Below are 15378 nucleotides of genomic sequence, written 5' to 3'. Positions count from 1 at the left end.
TTTAGCATATTTTACATACATATGATAGTGAAATGTATTTTTTATATATCTAGAAAAAGCAACGATATTAAGAAATTAATAACACGACCTCCTGAGGAATAACAATAGTTTGGTAATACTCTCTAATTCAGTTAAAAAGGAGGGGGAAAAAGTATTTACTGATAATTTTCAATAAATTTGCAATGTAATGAAAAATGAATGTGAATGCTTGACTAATTAAAAATATTTGATGAAGCATTTCCCACAGATTAGAGATTCTTTGAAGCACAATATGAACTTAAAAAGCCCTTTTATGTAATAATTGATTATTTCCTAAGAGGAAAATCAACTAAAATGTTCTATTGTGAATCCAGGACTGTGTGTTGTGTGTGGGGCCCAAAAGGAGCGGCTGGCCCATATCGGTGAAAGTACCGCCACTGCGTGGTGCAAAGTGTTGCTTTGTTTACACTCGTTCACTGACGTCTTTCGAAATGTAAGCTGTTCACAGTGAAAAATATACTAAGAGACATTGTTGGGATTTTCCCAAAACATGTTTTTGTATTCATTGCGACCAATTTGGAGCGTTTCATTGCGCGCCGAGTGTCTGAAATCCCGCAGTTGTCCTTTGAACGTGAACGCAGCACAGCTTGTGATGTGAGTGGAGGAAGAAGAAGAGGAGGAGGGTAAAAAGGCTCTCTGATGCCAGTTCTGCTGCAGAGTGGAACCCGCCAGCACCTGTTCTCCTCCGTGTTGCCACCGTGACGCGACGTAAAGCTGGAGCCAGCGGTGCTTCGCCCCCCGCCGCCGCCGGAGCAGCCGGAGCCGCAGCAGCTCCAGTGGAGCGGCGCCGAGCGGCAGCCTCCGCCGTGGACCGACGAACTGGCTGAGATGTCCCGACACATCTACACCCGGCACGGGATAGCAGACGGACCGCAGAAGCCTATGTTCCAGGTAGGAGGAGGAAACACAGACAAAAAAACCAAAGAAGAAGACGAAGGGAAGACAAAATGTACTCCTTTTTATTATTATTTTTTAGGATAGTTAGACATTAAGTAAATAATAATAAAAAATAAAAAAAAAACGACACCATAATTTCTCTAAAACTGTACCAGGCATTGAAATTAAGTCTTCAAAAACTAACACGACCCCCGAACAGAACCATTCTTCATCACTCCTGAGTCTTCATCAGTCAGGGAGAACGAGGTGCTCAATTATTAAACATTTCCTGATGGAGCTCATGAGGTGATGATGTATTCATTCTAATCGCTATTTATTTATTTATTTATTTTTTATTTTATTCTTTTTTTACGTCCCAGAGCAGATTGCTTTCTTTTATTGCTGTTTTCCAGATCTGGTCTCAAAAAAGTTACAAAAATAAAAAATAAAAATAAAAAAGCAACACGCATTCACAAAAATACACAATAATTTTAACAATCACACATTATGTATGCGATTTAATAGCGTTAGACTATTTTGGGCATCTTTTTTTACAATGTGGAGTTTGCGCATAAATGGCATTTTATATTATTAGTTATCCATTATTAATACTTAAAAAAAAAACTAAATAAATTAAGATGGAAAACAGTCGACGTGACTTTCACTCAACACTGGGTCAGTTTTTGCATCGCTCCATCAGTTCTGCTTTGTTTTCTAAGCTATTTTTTAAAATAATTTTTTATTGGAGCTTTCCTGAAATCGTCTCTTGAGATCCCCTCCAGGTTCGGGGGGGGGGGGGGAGGTTGCGGAAAATCTGAATGTGTCCAGATGCTCTTTACGCTCACCAGGGGACAGGATGCCACACACAGGCACAGTTAGAAGAGATAAGAAGTGAAATCGTTTATCATATGCTCTCCACTTCCAGGTGAGGCGTGACCGCATCACTCTGGAACAAGGTGGCTGTGAATAAAAATAGGTCAGCGAGAGGATAGTGACTTGCAGAAGTATTGAAGTTTTCCCACTTTCTGTCGGGATCACAACAAAAAAATAAATTACAAAGATATTACAGGTGGGGAAGAATCTTGGGTAAAAAAAAAAAATCTGCAAAAAAATCCTCTAATCTGTGATAGATGCTTCCGAAACATTCAGGATGGTTTACGGTAAATCTTATTCATGTGGTATAATCAAAGTCCAGTCCTAAATCCCAGTGGAAATTTGTGGAAAGACCTGGAAAGCTGCTGTGCATAGACGCTGCCCGATCCGATCTGATGGAGCTCTGGAGCTGCTCCGCAAAGACATGAGGGCAAAATCGTCACTCTGTGGGTGTGCAAACCTGCTAAGAGACACACCTGATGGGGTAGCTGCAGTAAAACATGTTTCTACAAAATATTTCATTCAAAATGTATTTGTCTATGACACGAAAACCCGATAACATATGTTGAAGGTTGTGGCCGTAGCACAAAGAAAAGGCAAACTTTTTAAGATCTCCAGATGAATGTCTGAGTCGTTTGATATTCCCTGCTGTGTGTGTGAAACTTTGCTCTTTTGGATTCGCTCCTTCACCTGCCGCGTGACTCTGATTCTACGTCTTCTCGGCTTCACCAGGGCAACAGAGGAACCTACTCCAGGCGCAGCCGCCTGAAGAGGTCCGATGGCAGCACCACATCAACAAGCTTCATCCTCAGACAGGTAGGGGCCTGAATCTCATCGGCGGGGCTGCAGCTGCGTGTTTAGTCGGAGGGGCAGTGGGGGTCGCTTGAGTAATTATTTTTGGCCCCGGGCAAGCATCCATCCATCACTCCTTGTTCCTCCCACCAGAACGTCAAACAGCAGTTTGATAAATCCACTGATATTCTGGATGCAGTGTGCATTAATAAAATTAATAGGTTATTACCGATGGAGCTTATCTGGACACGCTTTTTCTTCCTCTATTTTTGTTTGCTTGTATTTTTCTTCGAGTTTTCACGTCATTCGTTTAAGTTTTTTCCCTCTCAAATTTTGGCAAATTCTGTATATTTTCAAAAAGAAATGATGGTTTAATGAGGTTCTATGGGCGGTATTCTTTCCTGTCTATTTTATCTTGAGGTTCTGCTTTGGAAACAAGGAACAAAGTTATGAGCGAAACAGAATCACCCACTTCCTGTATGCAGGGTTCCCTCAGTGTATTATAAGCCTGGCGGGCCACCAGGCTGATGGAAACCTTGCTGTTTGCATATGTAACATCAGCACATCTATAATAAATACATGTTAAGCTAATGGTTTCAACATTTGTGCCAAAATCATCAAGAGAAAATGACTTGTGATTTTTCTTTTCTTTTCTTTTTTTGCTTGCTCAAGAGCAGACTAAGCATAAGCATGCAAGGATTTAATTGAACAAATAAAGTACTTGGATTATTATTATTATTTTTTTTTTCATGTATAAGTAGTTGCATATTTGCCTTATAAGAAGAAAAAACATCCAGTTTGCAAATTCTTTCGGGCTCAATTGAAAACCAAAAGAAAAGAAATGTAGTTAATTTTCAGTAATAAGAACGGGATTAGGGCGTGGCCTACTTTGGTTTTAACGAGAATGCAATGGTAATAATGAATGGTATTTAAAGTTTAATGTAAAAAAAATCAACTAAAACTAAAAAGTAACGTCTTTGTGCTGGTAGTTGAGATTTGGAGCATTTTTGACCTGCTTAACAGCTAATCAATCTACCTGATTTGGATTTCTCTTGTTGGCTGACTTCAGAACCAGATCAATCAACTTTTCTTTGATATTACCACAAACATCTCAGAAAGACTTAGACATTTGCTGCAAATTTCCAGGCTTGATTTTCAAAATACTTTGAATTACCTGCTGATGTCCATTTCAGTCATTTATTTAAGAGCTACAATGCAACGTGTATTTTAAATCCCAGTTTTCTTTTCCCGTAAGTAACCCAGGGAAGTTTCAGATTGAAAACGGTTGGATTTTTGCCCTATTTCTAATCCAACCTTCAAAAATAAAAAGTCAGTGAGACTGAGTTTGTCCTAAATCTTCTGTCCCCCTGAAACTCGTGCAGTGAAAATGATGTTCATTAACACACTGCAGGCGTTAATTACTGGAGAAGTAAGTGAGGTCATGTGTGAAGCAGCTGTCTTTGTCTGAAGCAGCGAGGCCCGTTCGCTCAGACAGGAACCGTTTAGAGCAAAGAAGCACAAAAACTGTATCTACAAACAGCAAAACCACGAGATGAGTCTCATCACATTCCCAGAGTCGACGTCTGAAATCAAAACAAAGAAACTTTAGAAAAGGCGTCTGCAGCTGGAGTGTGCCTCATCTGTTTTTCTGACCTCGATCCGTCGTTTCGTGGGATACAAACGGCGCTTTGCTTCAACATCAAGTCAAGGAGTCGCTTTGACGACGGTCGTTTGGTCGGTTGCTGGGGATGCTGAGCCTCTGTGCTCTTCTCCAGTTCAGGGAATTAAAATGGCCTGGATTTGCACTGGAGCTACTTTTGTAAGCGTCCACCAACCATGCATAATTCATAAATGCTGGCGTGTTTGAACGCAGATGGTGGTGCTGCTGCTGCTGCTGCTGCCGCTGCTGCCTCCTTCATGCACGCAACTTTGAAACAAATTCAAATTGATCCTCTGAATAAAATCCCTCCTTTAAATTAGAAAAGCAGAAGGAAACCTAAAATGAACTTTGACATCACTCTTAAAAAGTTAGCTTTAAGAGCTAATCCAACCTGAGTGGGGTCACTTTAAGAGTGACCCCACTCTTAAAGTGACCCCACTCTTAAAGCTACTACTTACCCCACTGACCCCACTACTTGCTTTCAAATCCCTTTTTATATGTGTATGTGGAATCAGATAGTGAGAAAGTTTCTAATTTAATTACAACAAGCATTAACTGTTCCATATCCTATCGAGTGACATTGCTGGGTGATTGTGGCGGGAATCCACAGGAGGAGAGAGGATGTGCGGCGTAGTGGACGAAACAGGAAGTGAGGGGGGAGAAAGTAGGCACGACACAAAGAGGAAGCCCGAATCAAAAGTCAGTGAGGAGGACGGAGATCGATCTCAAAGCCTTCGCCCGCCTGTTCTCCTTATCAAACGCTCGCTAATTTTTCTGCAACACCCCCGCCGTGGTTTGTGTCATCGTCCGCGCGTTCGTCATCAGGTGAGAAGAAGAGCGAGTGGGCTCTCTTTGATTCCCTCGTGTATCCATAGTAACCAGCCACCCTTCAACAACAGAGGTCAGCCCCAGACGGTTTGGTTATAAGCAGCCGAAGGAGAGAGAAAAAGAAAAGTTATTTACACCAGAGGGCAGCTTTGGTCGAACTAAAATTCTTGAAAGCAGCGCTGTGCCTGCTTTAAGGGCGAGTTCTCCGGGATGCAGACATGTTTTATTTACTTATTTACAGGAAAGGCGGTGCTGAGGATGTCCGCGTGTTTCTTATGTCGTTTTACAATGCAAGCTGCACAAGAAATGAAATTAATGAAATTAAATAGTAGAAAAACTTACTTTTAATTTCGGTGAATGTATGCTATGGAAAAGTTATTTTTTGACAAAAATCCTTGTTATCACTAAAAATGCTTTGCGCATAAAAATGATAGTTTTAATTTGAGTTTCTCAAAAGACAATCTTTCTAATGCATTGTCTTTTCCGTTCCTGGGGTGTAAAAACGGTGTAACACAAACACTAGAATGGATGAGAATCCACATATAAATCTTCTCACAATGCACAGGACCAAAAAAGATGTAAAAAAACCCCCAAAATTTCCAAAACTAAACCATTAGACTGTAATACCAGTAGCAGTTTTCCAAATGCTACTGGGACTTTAACTGGATTTATGTTCAGAAATCTGTAGCTGGTTCATGATTGGTTCACTGACTGTGACGGCAACATCTGCAAGATTTAAACAGGCTTGCAAAAAATATTCAAAACAACGTACGTAAAGGAGAGTTTACTCAGGCAGAAGACGGGTCGTTCGTGTGTGACTCGTTCAAAGGAAGCAGAGGAGTCTGCAGAGTGACGCGTCTGAGCTCTTAAAGGTCTGAAAATAAACAAAAAGCAGAACAGAAAACAAGCGAGATAACAGTACCGTAGCGATAAAACATGTCTACATGTTCTTCTGGTTTCATGATGTATGGGACAGAGATCAGATCCTCTGGGGTTTTCATTGTGCCACATCAGTGGGCTGTGGGGGGGCCTCTCCTCGCTCTGCTGACACAGACAGATGCTTGTATGAGTAGCTGGTGTGCGGGATGTGGGATCGCTTTCTGGGCCAGCCTCTCGGCTCCTTAAAAGAGGACACAGCAGCAGATGTTCACTGCAGAGTAATCCCAAGCTGCAGCGCCGAAATGGCACAGAGTAGTTTTCACCTTCTTAATGTTCATCTGTTGACTTTGAGAGCTGAATGTTTCTACCACTTTGTGTGATATGTATTATTTTATGTTTTACTGTAAGCTTTACAATTTATCTTTTTTAGTCTCTGTAGCACTTTGAGATTTCTTTGAAATATAAGGTGCGTTACAAATAAAATTTATTATTATTATTATTATTATTATTATTATTATTATTATTATTATTATTATTATTATTATTATTATTATTATTATTATTATCATCCTTTGGGTTTTTTTGTGCTTTTTTTAAGTGCATCTCTTATTGCATTTGCTAGATATGTTCAGAAATTATTGGACTGAACAAAGTCACCAGCAGAGCAGTTCTTTGTTCCCCCGTTGTAACATTAATGAGGCAGTAATTTGCAGAGAGACAGATCATTCTCTCTTCGGCTCACAGCGCAGGCTTTCTGTAGGATTTAGGTCTGGAGACTGAAACGGCCATGGGAGAGGGTTGATTGTGAAGCATTTCCACGTCAAATCGCCTCCATCTTTTGGACTCAATAACAATACGTCAGAGCTCTTGTGGTCATGGACTCCAACACTTTTACCGGGGCTTTTTGAGGAAAAACAGGCATCACGAATTGGTTGCCATACTCTTATGTTTTCCACATATCTATGTATTGCTTTGTGTAAGAAAGCTGAAAAGCTGAATCTTAATCTCATCTGACTAAAGTGCACAGATGGTGATGCCTAGCAAACTCTGCATGTTTACATTTGTGATGGCGTACCACACCCTCCACCACGTCCTGTAGGACAGAGGATACATTTTTTGGCATCACTCCTGAAAAGAACTGATTGTCATGTTGATAACCTCTAATGGTTGCTATGGAGATTTGATAACCTTTAAGATGCCAGGTTTATAGTTGATGCAATGAAATGAGCATTGAAATGGGTTCTAATTCAAATGTACCATATATTGTGCCTTAGGGCTTCCATTGACGACTTGCGGTGGTGATACAAAATGCAGGTGGTGTACCTAAAAGCCTATATAGCAGTCAAATACATACACATTAAGTAGGCGCATGATGATGAATATAGAAAATATAGACCAGTCACTGCATCTGGTCCATATTTTAGATTTTCAGTGCCACAGTGTGTGTTTATGCTTTGAATGTTAGCGGGGAAACCAGATTTCTTCGGCTCACACGCAGGTGTTCGATGCAGTAGAGCACCTCTTTTATTACAGTCGTGTCTTCAAACCCTACGTCACTGCGACCAGGTCCCTACAATGTCCAAATCTAACACTTACATCCTTTCAGTGTTTTAGTCACAACATGCACGGCTGTGGCTTGGATTGGATTTTGACCTTATTTTTCTGCTTGCCGCCTAAAAAATGACAAGGTTTGGACTTCGCACGGCTTATCTCCCGCTATTTAGGCCACCCGGCTGAAGTCAGCAGCTGCCCTTAATTCGCAAATTGCTGATACTGATCACTGATACTACAAGTCACCGCTTTGTACCTCTCACCAACCTGTGAGCGCATCGTGCCACTCCATGATTTTGAGCATTCTTCTCCGGACCGTTATCCTCACGTTGGTTTGATCAAGACATTCAGAGTTAAGTTGCACTTAAGACTGAAAATCAATTACATGAGTTGTGGCACTTGAACATCATCATCACATTGTGTAATAAGGAGCGACAGTGATTTTCTTTACAAAGTATCTCCTGTACCTGTCCTCTGTTGGACGCAGGCGATGTGTCCGCTGTTCTGTCAACTTTTTGGACGATTTTCTCGACTTAGCCACACGTTTAACAACGAAATGTCACCGTTCTGGTACCGGAGGTGTTCTGTCCAAGCCCGGATCGTCTGGGTCAGACGTTCCTGAGAACCACATCTGTTTTACACATGTGTTCTCTTATGGAAAATACTATGTAAAATGATTCAATTAGAGAATTCTGTCATTTTGAGGTGGGATTTAATATTCAATTGCAGTGTTGGTTTCATTTTTTCACTATTGAATTTATTTGTTGTTTAAAATTTTAGCAGAATTTTGTGTTTAAAGATTAGAAAGTTTCATTCAGATGCAAAGAGAATTGATGATTGGAGGTGAAAGATTGGAGGTAAAGGCGGATTTGAATTTCTAACCTATAGCAATGCAGTCTCAGTCCACTAGATGGCAGACGTCTCATGTAAAAATTGATTTCAGACTTTCTGACAGATCTGAATCTTGACTTGGAAACAATAACATCTCTAGAGTTCTCTGATGAATTCAGTGAATTATCAACTAATTTTTCTTTTTCTTTTTTCAGTGAGTAAGTACACTGGAACAACACCAGTCATTATAATGCAACATGTCAACAAGTTTTGTAACAATTTCAACTGAAAAAAAGAAACATTTTCTGTTGATTTATAAAATCTAAAACCAGTTATTTATGCTCATCATGGCTGGTTTTTGTCTCTTTTGCATCCTAATATCAGCAGTAAATTGAACTCCCTTGGCTCAAACAATAATTCTTGTTTGTTTCTAGATAAGCTTTAAACATGTTGAGAAGAACCTTTTTTTTTAAATCAAGAAATTACAAAAATATCTTTATCTAATACAAAAGCATTCAGTACATTTAGTTAAAAACCAAATTCAAGTCCTTTCCTATGAGGCGACTCTCATTGCTGACTTCATTAATGGAGTTTGTGTCTAATTTGCCATGGTGTTGTGCTCTTTAACACCTCAAGGCTTTATGGTGTCAGAGTAATTCCTCTGTCCCAGAGAGTCAGTTCTGACAAGCTGATTTATCGGGCTTTGACTACGCCTTCTATCTAAATCTCCTAAAAACGAGCAAAAATCCAGTAATTTGTTCTGTATCTTGAATAAAAGATATTTGACAATTTGAATTCCACTCCTTAGTACAATTTCGACAATATTCTTTCATTTGTAAGATTTGTGTGCACAAATGCATAGAAGCTCATAAATATGCATGATGCATAATACCTGGTCAAACAGTTGTAGAGAAACTACGTATCAGCCTGGATCTTTGACCAGCTCTTCCTGTTAGACATTTTATTGACGAACAGTTGGAGCGCTTCAAAGTCAACTTTTATTTTTACTTGGGAACCTAATTTTAGCCTTATCCATTTCAAAACAACGCTTGATGTATTTTTGGGATTACTGTCCTGTTTGAACGTCCAGTAGCGGCGAAGCTTCAAGCTTCAAGGACTCAAGCTTGTCATAAGCTGTTCACTGAAACGTAGATCGATTGTTTCGACTGTCAGTTACATGTTTTAGGAAAGGGCAAAATGCAAAGTTTAAGATTAAATTCGGATGTAGTTCGCCGAACACAAACGACCACTAGAGGGAGTTGTGCTCTGTTTTCTTCCTGTGTGTTCAACATTCAATTTCACTTGAATTTAAATGGCTAAACAGAAAGTAAGAGGACCTGATTTTTATTTTTTGAGGTTATACATTTCCATGTTTTTTTTTTCAGATACCTTTTAATCCTTTAAATATTTTCACATCTCTGTGTCAATACTGAAAGGTAGTGTTTTTGGTCAGTCTCAAATGCATTTAATGATCAGCTTGAAGAAGTACTTTTTTCTACTTAATGGGGATTCTTGCATACATCAAAGTAGGATTAAACATTACATACATATATTGACTCTCAGCAACACAGCCTAAACATTTTTAGACGAGTCGAAAAGAAAGTAAGAAACACTGCAGTTTTTATATGTGTCTAACTTATATTTTAGTTACAGGAAGAATGCCAAAAAAAAGTGTATTGACTTTCTAGTGAAAAATAACTCCATTATTTCTGTCTTCCTCTTCTCTTCCTAAACATTGTACAAAACCAATTGCTCACTGTCCCATTAGGTTTTGGTGAAAACACTTCTTATTTTTAAAATTATTGTTTGCTTGGTTTTTGGACTCCCCAAGACGCATAGAGGAAATAAAATTCAATTCCAAACGAAGATAGTAACGCACAGTAACGCAAAGTGTTTCAATAAGTAACTGTAGTCTGACTACTGGGTTTGAAATAGCAACGCGTTAGATTACTCGTTACTAAAAAAAGTGGTCCAACGTCTGTAACGCATCACTGACATCAATGGCTGCAAATAGAAACAGCCGATCCGTACACATTCAGGTGTGTGCAGTAGCTCGTGCGCATTGATGTGCTGTTGTGTTTGTGCGCTGCCACCGCTAACGGTTTGGTTTAATGGCCCCTTTGTGAAGCTTTAGAGACGTGAGCGGTTCCTGAAACACTCCAGCAGCACCAACATCGTCGGTCCTGGCTCCCGTTTACAGTATCATCCCTCAGCCCCGTCACCTCTGCATGTGTAAATTAAATGTCAGTCTTTGCAAATGGCTGTTTATTTTAAGAGAGTACCTCACACACATACGCACACATTCACGGTTACATCTGTGCGCACACACATGCACATCTTGTTGCTTAATGATGCTCTCAGGCTTCAGACACCGCCGTCTCAGTTTCTCTCTTTCTCTGTATGCGTGGGTGTGTGTGTGTGTCTCTCCGCCTTACTCACAGCCTAGCCATGCTGACTGGAGTCTCCGTCAGCCAATGGTAGAGCAGCATCCCAACACTGCTATAAGCCAGTGCATGGAGGAAGGGTTGACTGGAGAGACCAGAGCTCTGAAGGCAGATGAAACGCCAGAGTCTTGTGAATTGGGGAATAACCAATCTCGCCTTATGATGGGATCGGGCGCTCACTCCACTTGTGGACATTGACGCTCCGTTCCACATCAGGAAGGAAAAAGCACCAACTTTCTTATTTTTTCTTGTATATTGCCTCTTTGTTGTGGCGTGGACTCAGCGCTGTCTACCTTCATGTGGAGAAAGAAGCTGCTGCTGCGCTCTTCGACTCCCCTCTCCTCCTCATCCGTCCTCTCCAGATCGGGTCTTTCGTGCTAGGGATTCGCTTTCCTGGAGTCTCGGTCCTCCATGTACGATAACCTCTACCGTCATGGCTTCGAAGACTCGGAGGCGGTAAGTGGACTGGGTGTCAGGGGGACGATCTGCTGCACAGAAGCCGAAACATAAAGCTCTCATGTTGTCGCTGAGTGGTTTGGACCTGGCAGAAACAGGAGGATGAGACTGAAAGGGGAACAGAGGCTGCATCTTTCTTTGGGAATGGGAGGCAGCAGGGTGTGTTTATCTGTGCCAGTTTTCCCACTTTGTGCTTTCAACCGAATGACAGCTTCTCCTCCTGTCTGTGTTTTCAAGTCAATGCTGAAATTTCTAACATTTGGTAAATTTGGTTTGACTCTAGCTTTCCTTTTGATCCAAAGACAGAAGCATAGCTATCGATTTTTAAAAGTACAAAAAGGCAAATGTGGGATATGGGTTACACTTATGTCTGAGAGTGGCAGGAAGAAGCTTCCAAAGGAAAGGATGAGGGAATCCCGCCGAGGCTCAGACTCCTTCTGTAATGACACCTGCAGAGGGAACGTGGCCCATTCTCACCCAGTACATACTGTACCTGTTCCTTAGAGACATTTTATATACAGCCACACTTCTCATTTACTTTGGACTGTATTTGATGTCATGTTTAAGCTAAAAATCAAAAGGTACCAAGATTTCTGGAGCTGCCAACCCCAAGGTGTTGGTTGCAGTGATGTGGAGGTAATTATTGAAGTATGCTTAAGGTGCTGCCTTATATATTCCAGTCCAGGAGGCTAAAGGCAGGATTTGGTGCTGTTAAGTACATTTCTTGGGAAATAAAACTTTTCTTGTGCCTCTGCGAAGAGGCAGGGAAGCAACAACAGCTAACGAACAGAAAAAGAGGGGAAGAATCCAGAGTTCCTAGTGAAGAGTTCATGTTGGACTTTACGACTTACAGCCACAAACCTTAATGCATTTTAGAACCTCATCCTCATAGCATGATGCGGCGATCATCACGCTTAACCTTGCAGATGGCTTGTTTAAGGTTTAAGGTTGTCTTTGCTTTTCTCTGGGCACCCGACCCTTACGTGGGTTGTGATTTACCCCCGCGCCGCCACACATCACCCAGATGACGTCTCCTTTTAATGTTCACTTTCACCATGGTGGCAAAATAAATACAGACCCTGCTGCGGTCTATTAAAAGCAATAGGCCTCTGTGTGACATCATATTATACCCCAAAGGAAACAGAAAATCATTGCTTATTAATTGATCAACCGAATCAGGAAATGCTTTTGTGTAATTTATTTTAAAGGGATTGTCAGGAATAGCCCTAAATACGACACTACTAGGTTTGTCACTGTGTGTTATTTATGGCCCCAGCATCACAATCCACATTGTTATTCTGAGGAGAAAACTGCAGATCAAGTTCAGTGTTATTGTAGGAAAATATACGTAGAGGTATTTGCATTACAAAGCAGTTTTACAGCCACTACTGTACTGACCCATACACAAACGCATGACTCATCTTTACAACAGGTATTATGTAAAATAGGAAGCCTGTTGCCCTCGCAGTATGATAGTGGTTGTACTACGACTGGAGCTACCAAGGTGCCCATAGTGAGGTGGAACGGCGTTTTTAGGCCAAACCTGGAGACATTTGCCCCCTCTGACCTCCAGGCCTCTGGATGCGCCGCACAAGGAATGCTTTTAGAGAGAGGGCCGCCGAGTCGTGGCGTCTGCACAGATAAGGCTCGAGTGTGTCGGCCGACGGACTCAAGACCGCCCACTTGACTTTCTTGAAGTCGTCGATAGTTACGTTGGAAACGCTCCAAAGTGACATGCGCTCAGACTGACATCATCGCACTGATTCATGGGTAAACGGTGCCAGGAGTTTATCACGGCGCAAGGCAGGAAGGAGCTGTGAAGTTCGACCGCACGCAAGCAGCCACGGAGAGCTAAAAGCCATTGTGTTAAAACAAAAATAAAGAAAATGTATTGATTAGTAGAGCTTATAAAAAGGTATTCAACCCCTTTGATGTTCTCTTATTGCTTTTAAAAATCAATTATGATCAACACATTTTGGCTTTTTTAACATGAAAAAATTACAAACAAGACACCAGATGAAGCAATGAAGGGACTTCAAGGCAGAGGTGTCTTCATGCTATAGACCCTGGAGACAAACTCACTGCAGTCTCCTCATTATGAGCAAGCACCGTTTGTCTGGACCTCTGTTAAATTAGGTCAGTAGCTTTAAAAACGGTGAATAATTCTGGAATTAACTTATTTGGTGCTACTTTTTCTTTTAAAATTGTCATTTTGTTGTAAAAAACACTATTCGCTTTGACATTACAGGGGGTTTTTGGTATTGTTTTGTAAAAAGCGGAAAAGGGCACATTTAATTGATCGTAATTAACTCGCAGAAACAATGAAAATGGTAAAAACAACCAGTGGGTGAACACTTTTTATAGGCGCTGCAATGAAGTAGTTGTTGTCTAAAAATAAAGCAGGCGATCGTCTGTAGTTGCCTGTGGCATTGGGAGGGTGGGAGCGGGGGGGTGTTGTTTCTTCCTTCTTCTCTCCAGTCCTCCGGTTTATAGATTTCATTTGTAATGAGGCCGTAAATAACAGTTATTTGTATCAAGAAAGAAACGACTCTCCTGGCTCTGAATGGATCATTAGTGGGGATGCCAAGAAGCCCCGAACCAAGGCAGTAATTCTCCCTGTCCTTCCAGCCCGACCTGCTGGTTTTAAAGACTTTCTGCTGTACACATCCATTGTGGGATTCATTTTTCATTGAGTTATTGTTCTGCCGGAGTCGTGATATTTTCACAAAGACAATGTATCCAGCTTTCAACAAGGCGCCTTCAAAAAGGGCACATGTTGTTAAAAGGTGAGGAAGGGTCATAAGTTTATTTTTGTATTTATCTGCAAACAGAAAAATACGACGACAAATACAAACTTAGGACATTTGCCATTGAGGCTACGGCTTAGAAAGGGTTAATTTTATTGTACAAACAAAAAATCATTTGTTGTTTTTGTTTCCGTAGACAGAAAATTAAGTTGCTCATTCCAAAACTGAGACATAATATGTCATTTTCACGAATGACACAAAAAAACGGTCAAGCTCTACAAGATCTGCGTGTACTGGAGATTTTTGCTAAATATTATGACAGATTTTTCTTTTACACAGTTTTCCTCTTTTTGACAGTTTACCAAATACTTTGTCAAGCTCTGACAAAGTATTTTATCAGAACTTGATGTGATAGAAAAACAAAACAGTTATAGGGTGATAGAGGATTTTCCTCACTTCTCTTTCCAAAAGCATCTCAAACTCGGTCAGAATGGATGGAGAATGAGCATCAGCTTTCTAGTTTTGCAATTGTTTTAGAGGTCTGTACTTTGACTAAGCCATTCAAACACTTCAGTGAGCCTTGATCTTTAATTTGATTGTACTTTTGGCTGTATGTCGCTCAGCAGGAATGTGAACTTTCTGTTATGGAGCTTTTAAGAGCATTTCTTCAACAGTATCCATGTATTCACCTCAACTCAGCTCAGCTCAGTTTTATCTCGTTTAATCGAGGGAGCGCCAATTTGTAACAAATGTCAACAACAAATGTAGTCAAAATCATTTATAGTTATACCAAAACACTCTAGTCGTGTGGAGATATTAGATTTAATGGCATATTGTTCAGTCAGATCCGAAATGTAATGACTACCGTTGACCTCTGTGGTTTGTACCAAAAGGCTTTTTGTTTTACCGCTCTTTTGGAAAAAACAGATTTGTGGAGATTGCTGCTCATAGCTTTCATGTTCAGAAATTTGCTAACTTGAGTCGTGTTTCTGAAAGTTTACAGCAGTACTAAACTGTTTTCACGTTCAAGACTGGTGTCCTTTAATTTTCTTTTTTCTTTTTTTACGTAAAAAATCAGAACATTAAATCTTGTGTTGCGTATCCCCTGCTTTCAACTATAGATACATGCTTTTATTCATGTTTTATGATGAACTGGGTATGTGGCTTTGTGCACACAGGCAGCAGATGGTGCTATCATCTGTTAGGTGAGCTTTTTTTGCTGCATTGCACTTTTTCAAACCGTTTGGCTTAGGAGGCAGGATGCTTAACATCCACCATACGGAAATCAGAATGCACCTCGTCTGATGGACCAGAAGGAGAACCAGAAAACCTGGCCTCGTGATTTTTTTGATTTTTCTTTTTTTTTTTGGTTTGTTTTAATCTTTCAAACTTACCATTTTAG

General features: G+C 40.5%; 1 protein-coding gene across 2 annotated transcripts in view; it reads left to right on the top strand.

Annotated features, from left to right (window-relative positions):
* Positions 1–670: 670 nt before the first annotated feature.
* cacnb4a (calcium channel, voltage-dependent, beta 4a subunit) overlaps positions 671–15378 on the top strand; it is a 28293-nt gene continuing 13585 nt past the window's right edge. The window contains exons 1-2 of one of the 2 annotated variants that reach the window (XM_055032048.1): positions 671–930; positions 2521–2604. In XM_055032048.1, coding sequence (XP_054888023.1) covers positions 868–930; positions 2521–2604 — 147 coding nt within the window. In that variant the 5' untranslated portion in view covers positions 671–867. Of the gene's footprint in view, positions 931–2520; positions 2605–10859; positions 11230–15378 lie in introns of those variants that run through there. The other variant, XM_055032049.1, reaches the window with a different exon arrangement.

This window comes from Poeciliopsis prolifica, unplaced genomic scaffold (genome assembly GCF_027474105.1).
Source record: "Poeciliopsis prolifica strain line A6 unplaced genomic scaffold, Auburn_PproV2 SCAFFOLD007, whole genome shotgun sequence".
In the NCBI taxonomy this organism is placed as follows: Eukaryota; Metazoa; Chordata; class Actinopteri; order Cyprinodontiformes; family Poeciliidae; genus Poeciliopsis; species Poeciliopsis prolifica.
Note: the sequence above shows the minus strand (reverse complement) of the source record. Positions and strands in the feature narration are given on the sequence as shown.